General features: G+C 39.0%; 1 protein-coding gene across 11 annotated transcripts in view; it reads left to right on the top strand.

The window, feature by feature from the left end:
• HDAC9 (histone deacetylase 9) overlaps positions 1 to 15,058 on the top strand; it is a 698,100-nt gene that overhangs the window by 636,930 nt on the left and 46,112 nt on the right. For all 11 annotated transcript variants that reach the window (XM_027872084.1, XM_027872079.1, XM_027872078.1 and 8 more), the window contains one exon: positions 14,420 to 14,504. In XM_027872084.1, the coding sequence (XP_027727885.1) occupies positions 14,420 to 14,504 (85 nt within the window). The remainder of the gene's footprint in view (positions 1 to 14,419; positions 14,505 to 15,058) is intronic.

The raw sequence follows: 15,058 nt of genomic DNA, 5'->3' as shown, positions 1-15,058 counted from the left end.
TTGAACTCAAATTAGGAAGGTCAGGCAAGGCCTTCGTATGGGACTCTGCACTTTGTCAGATGTATTTATTCATGTGCTGAGGATTAGAATTCATAAACATTTTGCAGGGTTTTTTAAAGGCAATTTCTTTTCCCTTGCTGTTCTTGGCTGGGACCTGGCAATAAAGTGATGCCCTGTGTCCCATGTCCTATTATCAGCAGAAACCGGGTACTATATAATAACATGCAGGGGAATGTCTAGGCTTGTTGTGGAACTAGGACCAATTGCCATTGATGAGACCAGCATGAAGGGCTCCCTTCATGAATGGCAGACATGTTTTCACCCCCAATAGAGAGCATTTCCTTTCAAGTGAGCATTTTGTTCAGAAAAATCTGGCTACTCAAGTATCTCTACTTTTTCTTTTTACTAAACACGCACAGGGTCAATGTGAAAACAATATGCTATTGGATTAACCTTTTCAGAAATTAATTTAAGCATGGCACAGGAAATTCCTGAAGGCAACTCTTGATCTTGAAGACAGGCCAAAAAAAAATCCATTTTTAAAAGTCTCTTTTTCCTGGAAAACTCAAGCCTTTAAATGCTTTATCAATCCAATCAGGGTAGGAGGAATAATCTTGAACTTCCCCTCCATAGGGCTGCAGATACCACTTTGGTGTTTGTAAGAAATCAAAAGGATTTCCAAAAAAACAAGGACCATTGGGTTTCTTTAGTGGTCCTCAGCTAAACTTAAGTAATTAACCGTAAGTTTTTCAGAGTCTATAAGTGAAAAATCTTCGAGGCTACCAAAACATTGGGCCATCAGCCCTTGTTTGTATTTGTATTTGTATCTGTGCCCCTTGTTTTTAATCAAATTCTACCTTAAGTTATGCAAAGCTCATTAGAAATGCCCCGCTGAGACCTCCATAGGAGGCAATCTTCCCAAGAGGTGAGAAAAGCTTAACCAGTTGGCATTTCCACGAGATCCAAAATGAAAACAGTGAAATCTTCCATGCAGGTAAAAAAAGTCAGGGGAGGGTTGGGAAGTCTTGTGAAAATGTTGGCTGAGGGAGTTTAGGCCTTGGCTATTAAAAGCACACCTGTCAAAACAAAAGAAATGACAGTTTAAGCTTGTTAGAGGGGGGAGAAATGCCAGAGACCAGGAAGCTGTTGAGATGATGATACAGACCCTAGGACTGGAAATTCAAGGGTCCCATTTATAGAGAATAGCACGCTTCCTGTTCACCTCCCTCTCTGGCCTCAAAGTCAAACTTAAAGATGTCTCCATCCCTCTCCTCATTTTTTCAGGATTTAAACCAAATGCTGTCCCATGTCCATCTCGCTACCATGTTTTGATTTGGTCTAAAAATTAGAAGTGTCTTTGGAGATGAAATTAAGGCATGGTGTTTTTCCTCTTCTTTTGTCTCCAAAGCTGATGAATAAGTGTCTTGGGTTGACTACCCAAAGTTACAACAATCACCCCCCCCCCATTTTTGTCCTTATTGTCCAAGTTACTCTTAAGGAATTATATTATAATTTGGAAAGAGGAAGTAGCCTCCCCCTTCTTTCTTCCTTCAGGTTACATATGACAAGGTGTACTCTTTAAGGAAATAGGTGTGAATCAGAGAGAGCTTAGGCGCTCCCAAAGAATTGGAGCTCCTGAGGAGAAAAAGTAAACCTATAGGACAGAACCTCTCCACATACTTCTCTTGGGAAGAGAGAAGTTAGAACAGGAAGGACTGTGACCATCATCAAACTCAATGCTGTCATTTTTATAGATGATAAAACTGAGAAGTGACATGGCTTACTCATGATCACTCAGCTAGAAAGTATGAGAGCTAATGCTCAAAAGCAAGTCTCCTGGCTCACGATGTCATTTTCTTTGCATTCAACCATAACCTTGGGGAGCCTGGGAGTGCTGGCAGTAGGAAGAGCAGAGGAAGACTGAGCCAGCTCTTTGGGCACCTTCCTAGGGTGTATCACCAAGGGAAAAGGATGAGCTTTTTGGAAAAAGCAAAAAAAAAAAATCCAGTGGGAAGCTAAAAAGGTATTATGTGCTTCACCAGGGTAGCCATGGGATAATGGACTGTTTGGCCACAATGATGTTACAAAGGTACTGAGATTTGTATTTGAGAACATTGGGAATTCTTGAAATATGGAAGCATTATTTGTCTACTTTTCTTAGTTACCTATAACCATGGGTGAGGGGAGGGGGAGTGGAATAACCATTTATATAGCACCTACTGTGTGCTGAGTATTGTACTAAGTCCATTTTACAAATATTATCTCATTTGATACTCACAACAAATCTGTGAGGTAGGTGCTATCATTATTCCCATTTTACAGTTGAGGGAACTAAGGCAAATAGAGATGAAAAGACTTGCCAAGGGTCACACCGTTAGCAAGCATCTAAGACCAGATTGAACTCAGGTCTTCCTGACTCTGGGCTAGGCACTCTATCCATTGTGCCACCTAGAGGGAGGAAAGTATTCTGAACCTGTGATTTCATCAATGTGAGAGAACTTCAATGTTGAAATTCCCTCCACCAATACAGACTGGCAGCTCTTCTGTAATTTAAACTCTCATAGAAGATGTGGGAAAATTGGAACATTAATACATTGTTGGTAGAGTTGTGAACTGATTCAGCCATTTTGGAGAGCAATTTGAAACTATGCCCAAAGGGCTATAAAAACGGGCATACCCTTTGACCCTGCAATAGCACTTCTGGGGCTGTATTTCAAAGAGATCATGAAAATGGGGAAAGGACTCACATGTACAAAAAATATTTATAGCGGTTCTATATGTGATGGCAAAGAATTGGAAATTGAGGAAATGTCCATCAATTGGGGAATGGCTAAACAAGTTGTGGTATATGAATGTAATGAAATGATGAGCAGGCAGACTTCAGAAAAACCTGGAAAAACTTGCATGGACTGATACTGAGTGAACTGAGCAGAACCAGGAGAACATTGTACACAGTAACAGTCACCTTGTGTGATGACTAACATTGATAGACTTAGCCTTTCTCAGCAATGCAAAGATTTAAGACATCTCCAAAGGTCTCATGATGGAAAATGTTATCCACATCCAAAGAAAGAGCTATGGAGTTTAATGCAGATTGAAGGAGACTATGTGCTCTTTTTTTCTTCTGTTTTATTTTGTTTCTTCTTTCTTGTGGTTCCACCTATTGGTTCTAATTCTTCTTTACAACATGACTAATGTGAAAATATGCTTAATATGAACATATAAGTAGAGCCTATATCAGATTGCATGCTGTCTTGGAGAGGGGAAATGTGAAGGAGGGGGAGAAAATGTAAAACTCAAAAGTTTATGGAAGTGATTGTTGAAAACTAAAAATAAATTAATTAAAAAATTAAACTCTCACAGAATTTCCTGAGCTACTCAGAGATTAGCAGGTTAAGTGAGAAGTTAAACGATTTGCTAACTGTCAAATAGTCGATAGGAGTCAGGGACAGGACTTGAATCCAGAGTCTTTTCAAGATTTTGCCTCTCTTCTGGATTTTAAAAGGAACATGCTGTATAGACACAGCTTGAATCTTCCACTACTTCTTAATTTACCTCTCTCCATTTTTTTTTAGTTCAAGTTGATAGTAGGATTTCTTAGTAGAGATGTCAACACATTAAAGAGGTTTGTCCTAAGAAAGCCTCCTTGAATTATTTCTCATGTTGTGACTCAGCCAAAAAATAAACAAATATATAGTAACACCTCATTTCTCCCCAATCATTGGGGAATTCACACATTAGAAATAGACAGATGACTGAGGTTTGTCCCCAATTCTTACCCACAAGGACTTTTTTATTGAATTTTTCTTTTATTTTTCCTAAAGTGCACATAAATAAAATTTTTTAACATTCACTTTAAAAAATGAATTCCAAGTTCTCTCCCTCCTTGAATACACATGTAGTCATGGGAAATGTTTCAATATTAACAGTGTTGCAAAACAAAACACAGACCAAAAAACAAACAAGAAAACAAACCCAAGAATAACAAAGAGGGTAAAAAATATGCTTCAATTTGCATTCATACACCACCAGTTTTGTTTTGTTTTTTTCCTCTGGAGGTGAACAGTATTTTTCAACATAAGTTCTTCAGACTTGCTTTGGATCTATTGCTTAGAATAGTTAAGTCATTCACAGTTAATCATCATACAGTATTGCTGTTACTGTGTACAATGTCCTCCTGGTTCTGCTCATTACATCAGTTCATGGAAGTCTTTCCCAGGTTTTTCTAACACCACCTCTTCATCATTTCTTTTAGTACAATAGTATTCTATCACAATCATGTACCACAACTTGTTCAGTCATTCCCTAGTTGATGGGCAGCCCCTCAATTTCCAATTCTTTGCTACCACAAAAGGAGCTGCTGTACATATTTGTGGTACATATAGGCCCTTTTCCCTTTTCTTTGGGAAGAAGACCTGGTGGTGGTATTGCTGAGTCAGAGTATGCAATTTTATAGCCCTTTGGGGATAGTTCTAGGTTGTTCTTCGTGATGGATGGATCAGTTCATAATTCCACCAACAATGCATTAGTGTCTCAATTTTTCCCTCATCCTCTGCAACATTTGTCATTTCCTTCTTTGTCATATTAGCCAATTTAATAGGTATGAAATGATACATCAGAGTTGTTTTAATTTGCATTTCCCTAATCAGTGGACAGCTAGGTAGTGCAGTGTATAGAGCACTGGGCTTGGAATCAGGAAAGCTCATTTTCATAAGTTCAAAACCAGCCTCAGATACACCCTAGCTATGTGACCCTAAACAAATCACTTAACCCTGTTTGTCTTAGTTACTTATCTATAAAGGGAACTGGAGAAGAAAATGGCAAACCACTCCAGTATTACCAGGAAAATTCCAAAATGAAATCATGAGGAGTCAGAAATGATTGAACAACCACAAAAACAGCAAATTGAGGATGATTTAGAGACCTTTTTCAAGTGACCATAGATAGCTTTCATTTCTTCTTCTGAAAACTACCTGTTCATATTCTTTGACCATTTATCAATTCAGGAATGGCATGTGCACAAGGATTTTTCCAACTGTAACCTTTTCCTCAAGAGCTTTTCTCATTTTCTCTGCCTTTTTAACCAGAGGAAGTTGGATAAAATTTAATCTTGTCTTGAATATTAAATTTTATTCTTAATGGTTCCTAGATATAGAGCTGGAAGGGACCCAGAGGTCAGTCTGTCCAACTCTTCTCCTCCACCTGCATTTTAATATAAAGAAAACTGAGACCCAAGAAGTTCATGTGACTTCTTCCTAATTACACGAGTAGTAAACACTTGAGACAGATCCTCTGACTTTTGAGTCAATGCTTTTTTTTCCTATACTGCACTTTCTCCTAGCTTAATTATGGGGCTTGATGTTCTACAATACAGTAATGGCTTCGGGTGATATTAAAAGACATGGAGTTATTGTTTCACACCTTGAATGGCCCCAGAATTCCACACAAGGCTGTCAGGGTCATGATCTGTTTTTATTGATATTTCTTTTTATATGACCCCTTCAATGTCCAACTGTTCATGTTTGCCTTACCTCCCAAGCTGATACTTTGAAATCTTCTGTATAATGAGAACCGAAATTATCAAACTTATTACAAATGTATGTAAATGAAGAGTTTTGAGACGTTTTGGGTAAAGTCTTAAGTGACCTCTCTTTAGAAAATCCATGAGTTGGTGATAGGGAACCTGGGCTTCAAAGAGAGTCAAGGACTGGAATACAGATCTGAGAGTCATTGGCACAGAGATGCTAATTGAGTCTAGGAGAACTGATGAGGCTGCCAAGTAAAAGAACGCAGAGAGAGGAGAGAAAAGGGGTTTGGACAAGGAGAGTCATGACATATACACAGAGTTGGGAAAACACATCAACTTATTGACATCATTTTGGCTGCTCAGGGACCACGTTTGGGAGGAATCGTGGCATAAGGCATGGAATGCAAGTTCAAGGCCTACCTTAGGCACTTCCTAGCTATGTGATCATTGGTAGGTGACTTAAATAATCTCATCTTCTGTTTCCTTATCTGTAAAATGGGGATAATAATAACGCCTACCTCACGAAGTAGTTATTTATAAAGATCAAATTGTGGAGGTAAAATGCTTTGTACACCTGAAAGTGTTACATTAATACCCACGATCCTCCTCCTCTTCATTATTATTTTGTTGTCTTCTATATAGTTGAGATTTCTGAATAAGTGAACTCTGTGTGGTTAATTGAAAGTATTGTATTCAGATTTTCGGTGTAAGCTCAGCATGCTGAGGTTTTCTTTTCATTGAAACAACCTAAAATGTACCAGACCAACTGATGATGGCTCTAGTAATATTACCTTTGTTGACAAAAAGTACAATCTGGAAGTTCATAGTAGAGGGGGAAAAATGATTCTGAAGTCAGGTGACCTGGGTTGAGATGCTGCTTCTGACATTTCCTATCTCTGTGACCTTAGGCAAGTTAATTAACCTCCATGGGCCTCAGTTTCCTCATATATAAAATGAAAGGTTGAAGCATAAGCCCACTAAAGTCTTCTCTAGCTCTAAATCTCTGATTTGAAGATATAAGCAATGATGGTGATGACAACAATGATGGTGATGATGGTGATAGTAGTAGTGGTGGTTAGAAAAAGAGGTGGGCCAGGAATACAGAGACATGGAGACATAGTAGGTAGATGACTCAGGGGCTAGACTGGTTCTATAGAATGCTGAAGAGTCTATAAGAAAAATGCCACCAAGGCTATGGGGGTCTTCTCTATAGAAGGCCAATGAAAGGACATAGACAAGATTTTCACATAATAGTCATGGATGAGGTGTGATCAGATCTGAAGGATGGATGACCGACAAGAAAGGAAGTCATGGATCCATCTGGAACTCACAGTTAGTAGATACAACATTTACGTAGTTTGTAGAGGAACTACAGAAATGTAGAATAACTTTAAAGTATTGTAAAGGAAATCATTCTACTATAAAACTCATAGATATAGAGTTGGACCTTAGAAACTATTGAGTTCAACACATTCATTTTATAGAGGGATACGCTGACATAGAGATTGGTCAAATGACTTCTTCAGCCTCATGCAGTTAATAAGTGTCTGAAGCAGGATTTGAACCAAGGTCTTCTGGGTTCCAAGTCTAGTACCCTATGCACTACTCCATGTTGTTACACCATGAAGCCATGAACTTGATGTCTACTGATTTCTAAGATAAATGGACATCATGACTTCTCCATGCCTTTATATCAATTAATCAACAAATATTTATGAAGTTCCTACTGTGTGCCAAATCATAAGTGCTTGGGATAGGAAGACAAAAGGAAATATCTGCCCTCGAGGTATTTCTATTTTGGGAGGGGTGGGGGAATACCTTTCCTGAATTCCTCTAGTCTCAACAAGTCATCACTTAATTCCCATTCTTCTGGCCCTGAACCTTTCCAACTTTAGCTTGGTCCTCAAATGACAGAGATACGAACCATCACCAGGCCCTCCAGGACCCTTTGCACTTTGAAAGGCCCTAGTTGGCACTTTCCTGGAATGGTATTCTAGAACTAAGGGTCCTTCTCCCCCCAGTATGAAATCTCAGAATTTCAGGTCTAGGTTAGGAGCAGGGGGGGAAGTTACAGAGTCCTGATTTCCTCCTGATAAGGAAGCTCTTTCCACCAAAGAAAATCTGTAACCATTCAGCAATTTGCCTATTAGTGTCTCAGGGAGGTAACCAGGCTGCACTGAGACGTTTGCTGAATATCAATGAACAATTGAAGATTTCCAACAATATTTGTCTTGTTTGTTTTTTTTTCTTTTAATTTTTCCCTTTGTGTTTGTACTTCAAGTTACTCTTCCCCATGTGTTAACAGTTTATCCTTACATAATACCTTTTCACACAAAGAATCAGAATGCTTATCTCCCTCAACAGGGCAGATAACAATACTTCTCTTACCTTTATTTTGACTCACAGAAGTTCTGGGGAAATATTTTCTGAAAGTTTTAACTGGGATCAGGGATGTGGGTGGAAAAGAAAAGGGGGAGGGGGGAGGAGGAAGAAGAGGGAGAGGAGATGAGAGAGATTTCTGCTTTTTCTTTGGTGGAGGGGGGTAAGATATGTGGGCTGTTTTATGTAGTTAATCCTTTACTTTTTAAAAAGATTATCAAATTTTGGCTCTGAAATGCAGACTTACCCAAGATTGTTTCCTGCCCTGTATACTCTCAAAATTGCTAGAGTCAATTTTTGGCTATAAACCCTACAATCAGATGGTACCATCTACTGGGAAATTTCTATGAACTATAAGGAATGTTGCTAAGCATCAGATGGGACTAGGCAATGGAAAGACTAAATGTTAGGGACTTGATATGACTTCTTGTACAAGTTGTTGAAGCTTCTAACCCTTTCCCCTGTACACGACCTAACAAATTCTGAATACATAGGATGTTGTCTTTGTGTGAGTTATAGAAGTGTCATGGGAAAGCTGAGTGCATGTTCCACTTTTTTTTTTCTGCCAAGGGCTAAATGGAGAAAGTGTTGTTTTATGTTCTTTGTAGATGCTTCAAAACTTTGATTTCCTTGGTATTCACACCTTTGGTTAGTTAGTATTTTAATCCAGTCTGATATTCAACTGAGCAGTTTCCAGAGTTGAGTTCCATGAAAAGCAATGGAAGGTGCTAATGGAATCTAATGAGAATTAGGGTAGATATCCTATAAGCTTTACTCCTATGACAGATAGTAGCTGTTACAATATATGCAGATGACAATGAAGACAGAATCTGAAGACAGAATCCATTTTCAGGTGTGTCCCAGATAATTAAATCCCATTTCCTTGTATATGGTTGAATTATAACTTCAGGAAACCTTAGGGCTAGCTCATTCCTGGTTTTTCTCTTTTTGTCTCCTCAGCTTCCTTCCTCCTACTACCCCCAAAGCATGGGTGTCCCCTAAGGCTCCACTTTAAGCCTTACTTTCTTCTCTATGTAGCCTCACCCTTGAACATCCCTCTACTCCAGTGACCCCCTTCTCCCAATGAAAATTTCCTCCTGGAACCTCATTTTGAGCAAGGGCCCAGGTCGGACATCCTTCATTAATCTCCCAGCTGGCAATACAAAAAAAAAAGTGAAAAATGAACATCCTCAAGGAGCTTCTGATGTAATGAAGGTGCCCACATGTACATAAAGAAATAAACATGTTCCATACAGAGTGAGTGATAGGGAAAGCAGAGGAAGGAGAGCATGCCAGGCCTGGGGGCAGCCATTGCAAAAGCATAGAAATGGCAGACGGAGTGTCTGTCCTTGAAGAAGGGAGGAAAATATGAGAAGACTGGAAAGACAGAGAGGGGTCAGGTGGTGAAAGACTTTCAATGCCAAACAGAAGAGTTAATTTTTTTTATCCTACAGTTACTGGAAAATTCTTGGAGTTTCTTGACTGAAGAGTGGGATGAGGGAGACATGGCCAGCCCTGTACTTGAGTCAAATCATGATATTAGCTGTCCCGAGGATGTATGAAATGGGGAGAGACTTGAGGCAAGGAAAGCAAACAGGATGCATAAGTAGAGCTGTATAAAAGGCACAGTTCAGGTTTCTACACAAAGGTAAAGGAAACTGTTGCTGACTTTCCTCAATCTGCATTTCTACCAAACACATGTAAGAATTTACAGAATGCCCTAAGAGACCTTTAATGCCCACACAATTTGGTATTTGCCTACAAACCTCTACCAATGAATAATGACTTTAAATGCTGGCAGTTAGTTTTAAATAACAAAGACTAGCAGGGCTGTTCTGACATTTTGTAGGGTCCCCAGATTCACTTTTGGCCATTGGAATAACTCATTTGTTTTGGAGGTTCTTCTGCAGAGAAGACATGGGGATGACAGTCATAGCTGTTTTAACTATTTAAGGAACTTCCCTGTAAAAAGGAGATGGGACTTGTCCCCCTTGAACCCAGAAGGAATATTCAGGAACATTCCAGGTGGAAGTGACAAAGGAAGCTTTTGATTTGGTCTGAGGGAAATTTTCCTACCAGAGAAATACCGAAATGGAAAGGTAAGCCTTAGGAGAAAATGTGTGAATGCCACCCCCTAGCTCTTCCAGTGAAGGCTGGGGAATCAATTTATTGAGAATGTTGGAGAAGAGATTTCCTGTTCAGAGAAGATTGAACTAAATGCCCCCCTGAAGGCTTTTACCACCTCTAAGAATCCACAGTTTCCTTCAAGACTCAGTAGAATTTTTACCTTCTACAGGAAGGCCTTTCCAATGCTCCCAGTTACTGATGCCTTCACCTAAAAAAAGATCTTTTATCAATCTTGTATAAACTTACATATGTACATGTTGTCTCCTTTTGGCCAGAGGGTAAGCTTCTTGAGGACAGAGGCTGTTTCAATTTTGCATTTATATTGGTGGTGCCTAGCATAAGGCTTGGCACATAATAAATCCTCAATAATGCTTCTAATTGACTATTGATTAATTTCTGCTTCTGAAAATTTTATGATTTGGTAAAATTTAAGTGCCTTAAATCAATATTTTAAAAAAATCAAACACATCAACAAAGTGTTGAAATGATACTCACATCCTTTTGGAGATTTTAGACTCAAGGACCAAAGAGTTGGGATAAGAATTTATAGCAATGTGGTTCCTTAGAGAGAATATTGGTTTAAAAGCCCAAGGTCCTGAGTTTGAATCCCACCTCCACCATGTGCTTTCATTTCCCTTTCTGGGCCTCAGTTTCCTCATCTTTCAAATGAGTGGATTAGACTAAATTTATTGCTGAAGTCCATGAACCTAGGAATTTAATACCAACTGGTGGTATACCATTAAAGGGAAAATTCCTATGCCAAAAACAGACTTCGAGTGATCATGAGGTTGAAAAGTACTTCATAACCTTCCATTCATGGATGCTATTTCATCATGTCAACAATTCTTCTGAGTATTTTATAATTTCTATGCAGGGTTAACACATTCATATGTCCTTATGTAGCTGTCAGAAAATTCATTTCAAAGTGAGAATTGTGAACGCTCTGTTGAGATCTAATCTGTCCAGGCCCAGAGCATGCCAAGAACTGTGTAAAGTGGGGGTGCTGCTGATGGGCTTGGTGTTGTGCCTGTCAGGTGTCGAGTGATTTCTCTCTGCACTGCGGGATTTGGGGCCAGATCCTCTCCTGGGACACTCCTTGGTTTTGGGGCCAATGTCCAAAGGCATGAGTCAGCCAACAGAAATGAGTTTTTCCGGCAAAAGAGGGCTTGATTCCAAGGAAGCCCCCAAATACTTGGCTTCAATAAGCCAATGGACTTGTGATTTTTACAATGTTTTTATAATAATATTGCTCATAAGTTACATAGAGTGTCCTATGATTTTGTCGAGATTTATTGGTAAATAATTACATCTCCTTGGCTCTTGTGAAAGATAGTGCAAGAAGAACCTCATTGGTGCTGAGGCAGGAAATTTGAGGGAAACCATTGCGGGGAATGGACTTTAGAAATAATAAAAGTTGGACATGAGCTTCGGGTTGGGAAAGGATGTATAAAAATTATCTGATGCATCTTATAACTCTCAGGCAATTATCAACAAAGTCAGATTGGTGGGAAGTTAATATTTCCTACGTCTCCTATGTCTGACTGTGACATTATTATTATTATTATGAATGCAAAAATCCTCCAGTTTGTTGAAAGTACTCTAATTTATTACTTAATGATTCCCGCCAAGTCCAATCACCCACAAGAGCCAATGTCTCTACAACATCCAAACAACTGAAAGGAATCTATAGTTCACCTTCATGAGATGTCCTTTTTTTTTCTTCTTTACTGGTTTATCAGAAGTGGCTTTTGGTTTCAGAATTATTTGTTATTTGTCTATTAAACCACTAATGGTGACCAACACTTATGAATAGTCACAAAAAATTTTTTTCATGGAAGTACTTTTAGAGTTTCATGACTCTCAAGGATGGGACTAGGCTTCTTGGGAGAGGCAGGCTCCTTTTCATTGGAGATCTTTAAGTCAAATCTCAATGATAGCTTGTTGGAATAGCTATAATGGCTTAATGACCTTTGGCCACTTCCAGCTAAAATTCTATGAAATCTCTCTGCTAGTCAGAATGTAATTCAATTCAACAAGATAGGCCAAACCCTGTGCTAGGGCTGGCAATACGAACACAACAAGCAATACCTACCCTCAAGGAACTTACTGCAGGGAAATAATTTGTACAGAGATAAATAAATACAAAAAGAAATCTGAAGGAATTAGGAAAATGCATGAAAATAATTGAATTGAATTGAATTAAATTGAATGGCAGCATGAGATGTCAGGAAGAGTACTGGACTTGGAGTGAGAAGACTTAGGTTCACATTCCTGCTCCAATATTTGCTGACTATATAATCAAGGACAAATCCTTCGTCATCCCGAGCCACAGTTTCCTCCTCTGTAAAATGGTGGTAATAATATTTGAAATACTAAGAACTTAACAGAGTTCTTGTGAAAAAAACATTTGGAGAACGTTAAAACCCCAAATATATAAATACTTCAAGGATCTTGGATTTCTCTACTGGGAAACTCTATCCATAAATGCAGATCTCCACCCATCCCTAACAGAATAAAGAAGAGAATAATACATTTAGAGCTTGAAAGGGCCTTTGAGGTCATCTAGTCCAACATCTTCATTTTATAAGTTAGGAAACAGATCCAGAGAGGTAGTGACTTGGCCAAGATCACATGGATAGGAAGTAGAAAAAACACCCTTCAAATCCAGGCTCTCATGTCATTCTTAGGAAGTTGCCTCACACTCAGGTTTAAGTGTCTTGCACATATTCATACACTCCAGTGTTAGAGGCAGGATTTGAAACCTAAGTGTTCTGCACTCTTAGTCCAATGTGCTACCTCTTTCCCACTGCTCTTCTCTTGTATAGCACATAAATTACTCAAAGTGCTATACATATATATAACATACATATATGCATACATACATATATGTGTGTGTTTGTGTGAAGAAACCAATTTGATAGCGAAAGAAAAATCAGAGAAAATAAACATAAGAGAATATATACCGGACGACACTGAGTTAAGGAGTCTTTCCATTTGGGACTGAAGTAAATCAACTCATCCAAGAGAGAAAGTCCCAAATCTCACTGAAAGGAAAATTCCCCAAATTCTTTCATGTAGCAAACTAGAGATAGGAACATAAAGTTCTACATGACACCTTGTTCCCAGAGTCTTTCTCCCTCCAGAGCCCTGAAGAAAGGTTGTACTCACCATCTTTTTTGATGCTTGAGGCTAAAAGAACCCAGGATCTCTCTTTTCTCCTGCCTTCACTGATTCTGACCTGCTCTCATGAAGGCTCATTGGTTGAGAAAGGAGTCTCATGCAATTAATTGGCCCTTTAAGCCAAGAGTTGCATTCCTCCCTGGGACAAAACTCTTTTCAGTCCCCTTTTAAAGATGAGCTGGGGCAAGTTCAAGATGGGTAACTATCTAGTATAAACTATTATTATCGATGAGTTATAATAATTAAAAATACAGAGGAAGTAAAATGCAATTCTCACACATTTACTCTGGTTTTGTCCTGTTGCTTTCCCTACATTTTCATTTGGTATTAGTGAATGAATGAATGAATGAATTAATGAATTAATGAATGAGAAGCACTTATTAAGTGCTGACTATGTGCAGTAGTGCAATAGAAATACAAAGAAGCAAGACAGTCCCTGCCCATAAAAATCTGATTAACCAATAAGGAAAGATAATATATACAGGGGAGCATTATACGGGGAAGAACCTTTTAGATAGAGAAAGGAAAGAGATGATTAGAGCTCTATGAAAATTATTATAACTTTTCACAGGAATAGTAATGTTGGTTTGGATACTGTTTTTAGAACCAGAGGCGGAAAGGAGGTTGGGGATAAGGGTATAGAAGATTATGGAGATGGCATGAGAATAGCATAATCAGTCTGGGTGCAGATTATGTGTGCCAAATGCCCAGCACAAGCAGCCATGTTTTATAGCTTTCCACTGTAAAATGTCTGCATGTGTAAGGAAGACGTTTAGACCCTTGGAAAATAAAGATAACAGAACACACACCCCAGTTCAACCAGGATGTCAGTGATGGTTTGTGTTTGGAGTGCCCAGCTGTGTATACAGATGCAATGAAATTCTGTCTGTGAGGAACCTACAGAAATGACATGAATAACTAACATTTTAAAAAATGAATAATACACAGACATGCACCTGCTCCTGGGACTCCATAGATTAGCCCTGCAGCCAATCTAGAAGCCCCTTGGAATTCAGTTACATGGCTGCAAATGGGGAGATAAAACGGGGGCTTCATTTTTAGAACCGATTCTAGTGAAACACAAACTCGTTCCCAGTGGAGTTTTTCCTGAGGATTCTCCTGCTTCCCCTGGCTCTCTCTCCATGAGGTTTGTGGTACATTACTAATATTGTGCTGCTCTTAGATTTTTCCTTTCTCTTCTTGCAGCTGGATCCTGTCTCAGAAGATATTCTGCACCAAACTCCAAATAGAAATGCCATTGCTTCTCTACAAAAGACCACGGAAATTCAAAGTATGTCTTCGGAGTTCATTGGTGGTTTTAAGTCCCTCCCTCTCCCCCCCAATAATACCAGGTACAGCTATTTAAACTCACACAGAGAACTTGAGCCCAGGGATTAGGGTGGGCCACCATTGTGATTTTTGCAGACTGTTTTATATTTATAGCTAAATTGATTCTTGGGTTCTTTGCTTGGCAATCTCTTATTTGATGCCATTGCCAGCCCCATCCCTCAAATAATACATTTAGAATCTTCTTTTCCTGATATTCCAAATCCTTCCATTTTCCACTCCTACCACTGAAGCATTTTGTTACATGGAAGAATGAGGGGAGAATAGAAATGCTCTATCTTTTAAGTGGCCTGACCATTATGAAGAGGAAATCATTTATCTTCTCACATTACTGGATACCAGCCATCACTTATCATGCATTCATAACTTACAGACTCCAATGGAGCTCTGATCTCATCAATGTGGGGATTGCCTCCAACAATTCAGACTGTGACCCCACTGGTGTATGCCTTTCCTGGATGACTCTTGGGCTTCTTTTCCCAAAAGGATCAAAGAGAT

Source organism: Vombatus ursinus, unplaced genomic scaffold (genome assembly GCF_900497805.2).
Source record: "Vombatus ursinus unplaced genomic scaffold, bare-nosed wombat genome assembly UNPS02014799.1, whole genome shotgun sequence".
Classification (NCBI taxonomy): domain Eukaryota; kingdom Metazoa; phylum Chordata; class Mammalia; order Diprotodontia; family Vombatidae; genus Vombatus; species Vombatus ursinus.
Note: the sequence above shows the minus strand (reverse complement) of the source record. Positions and strands in the feature narration are given on the sequence as shown.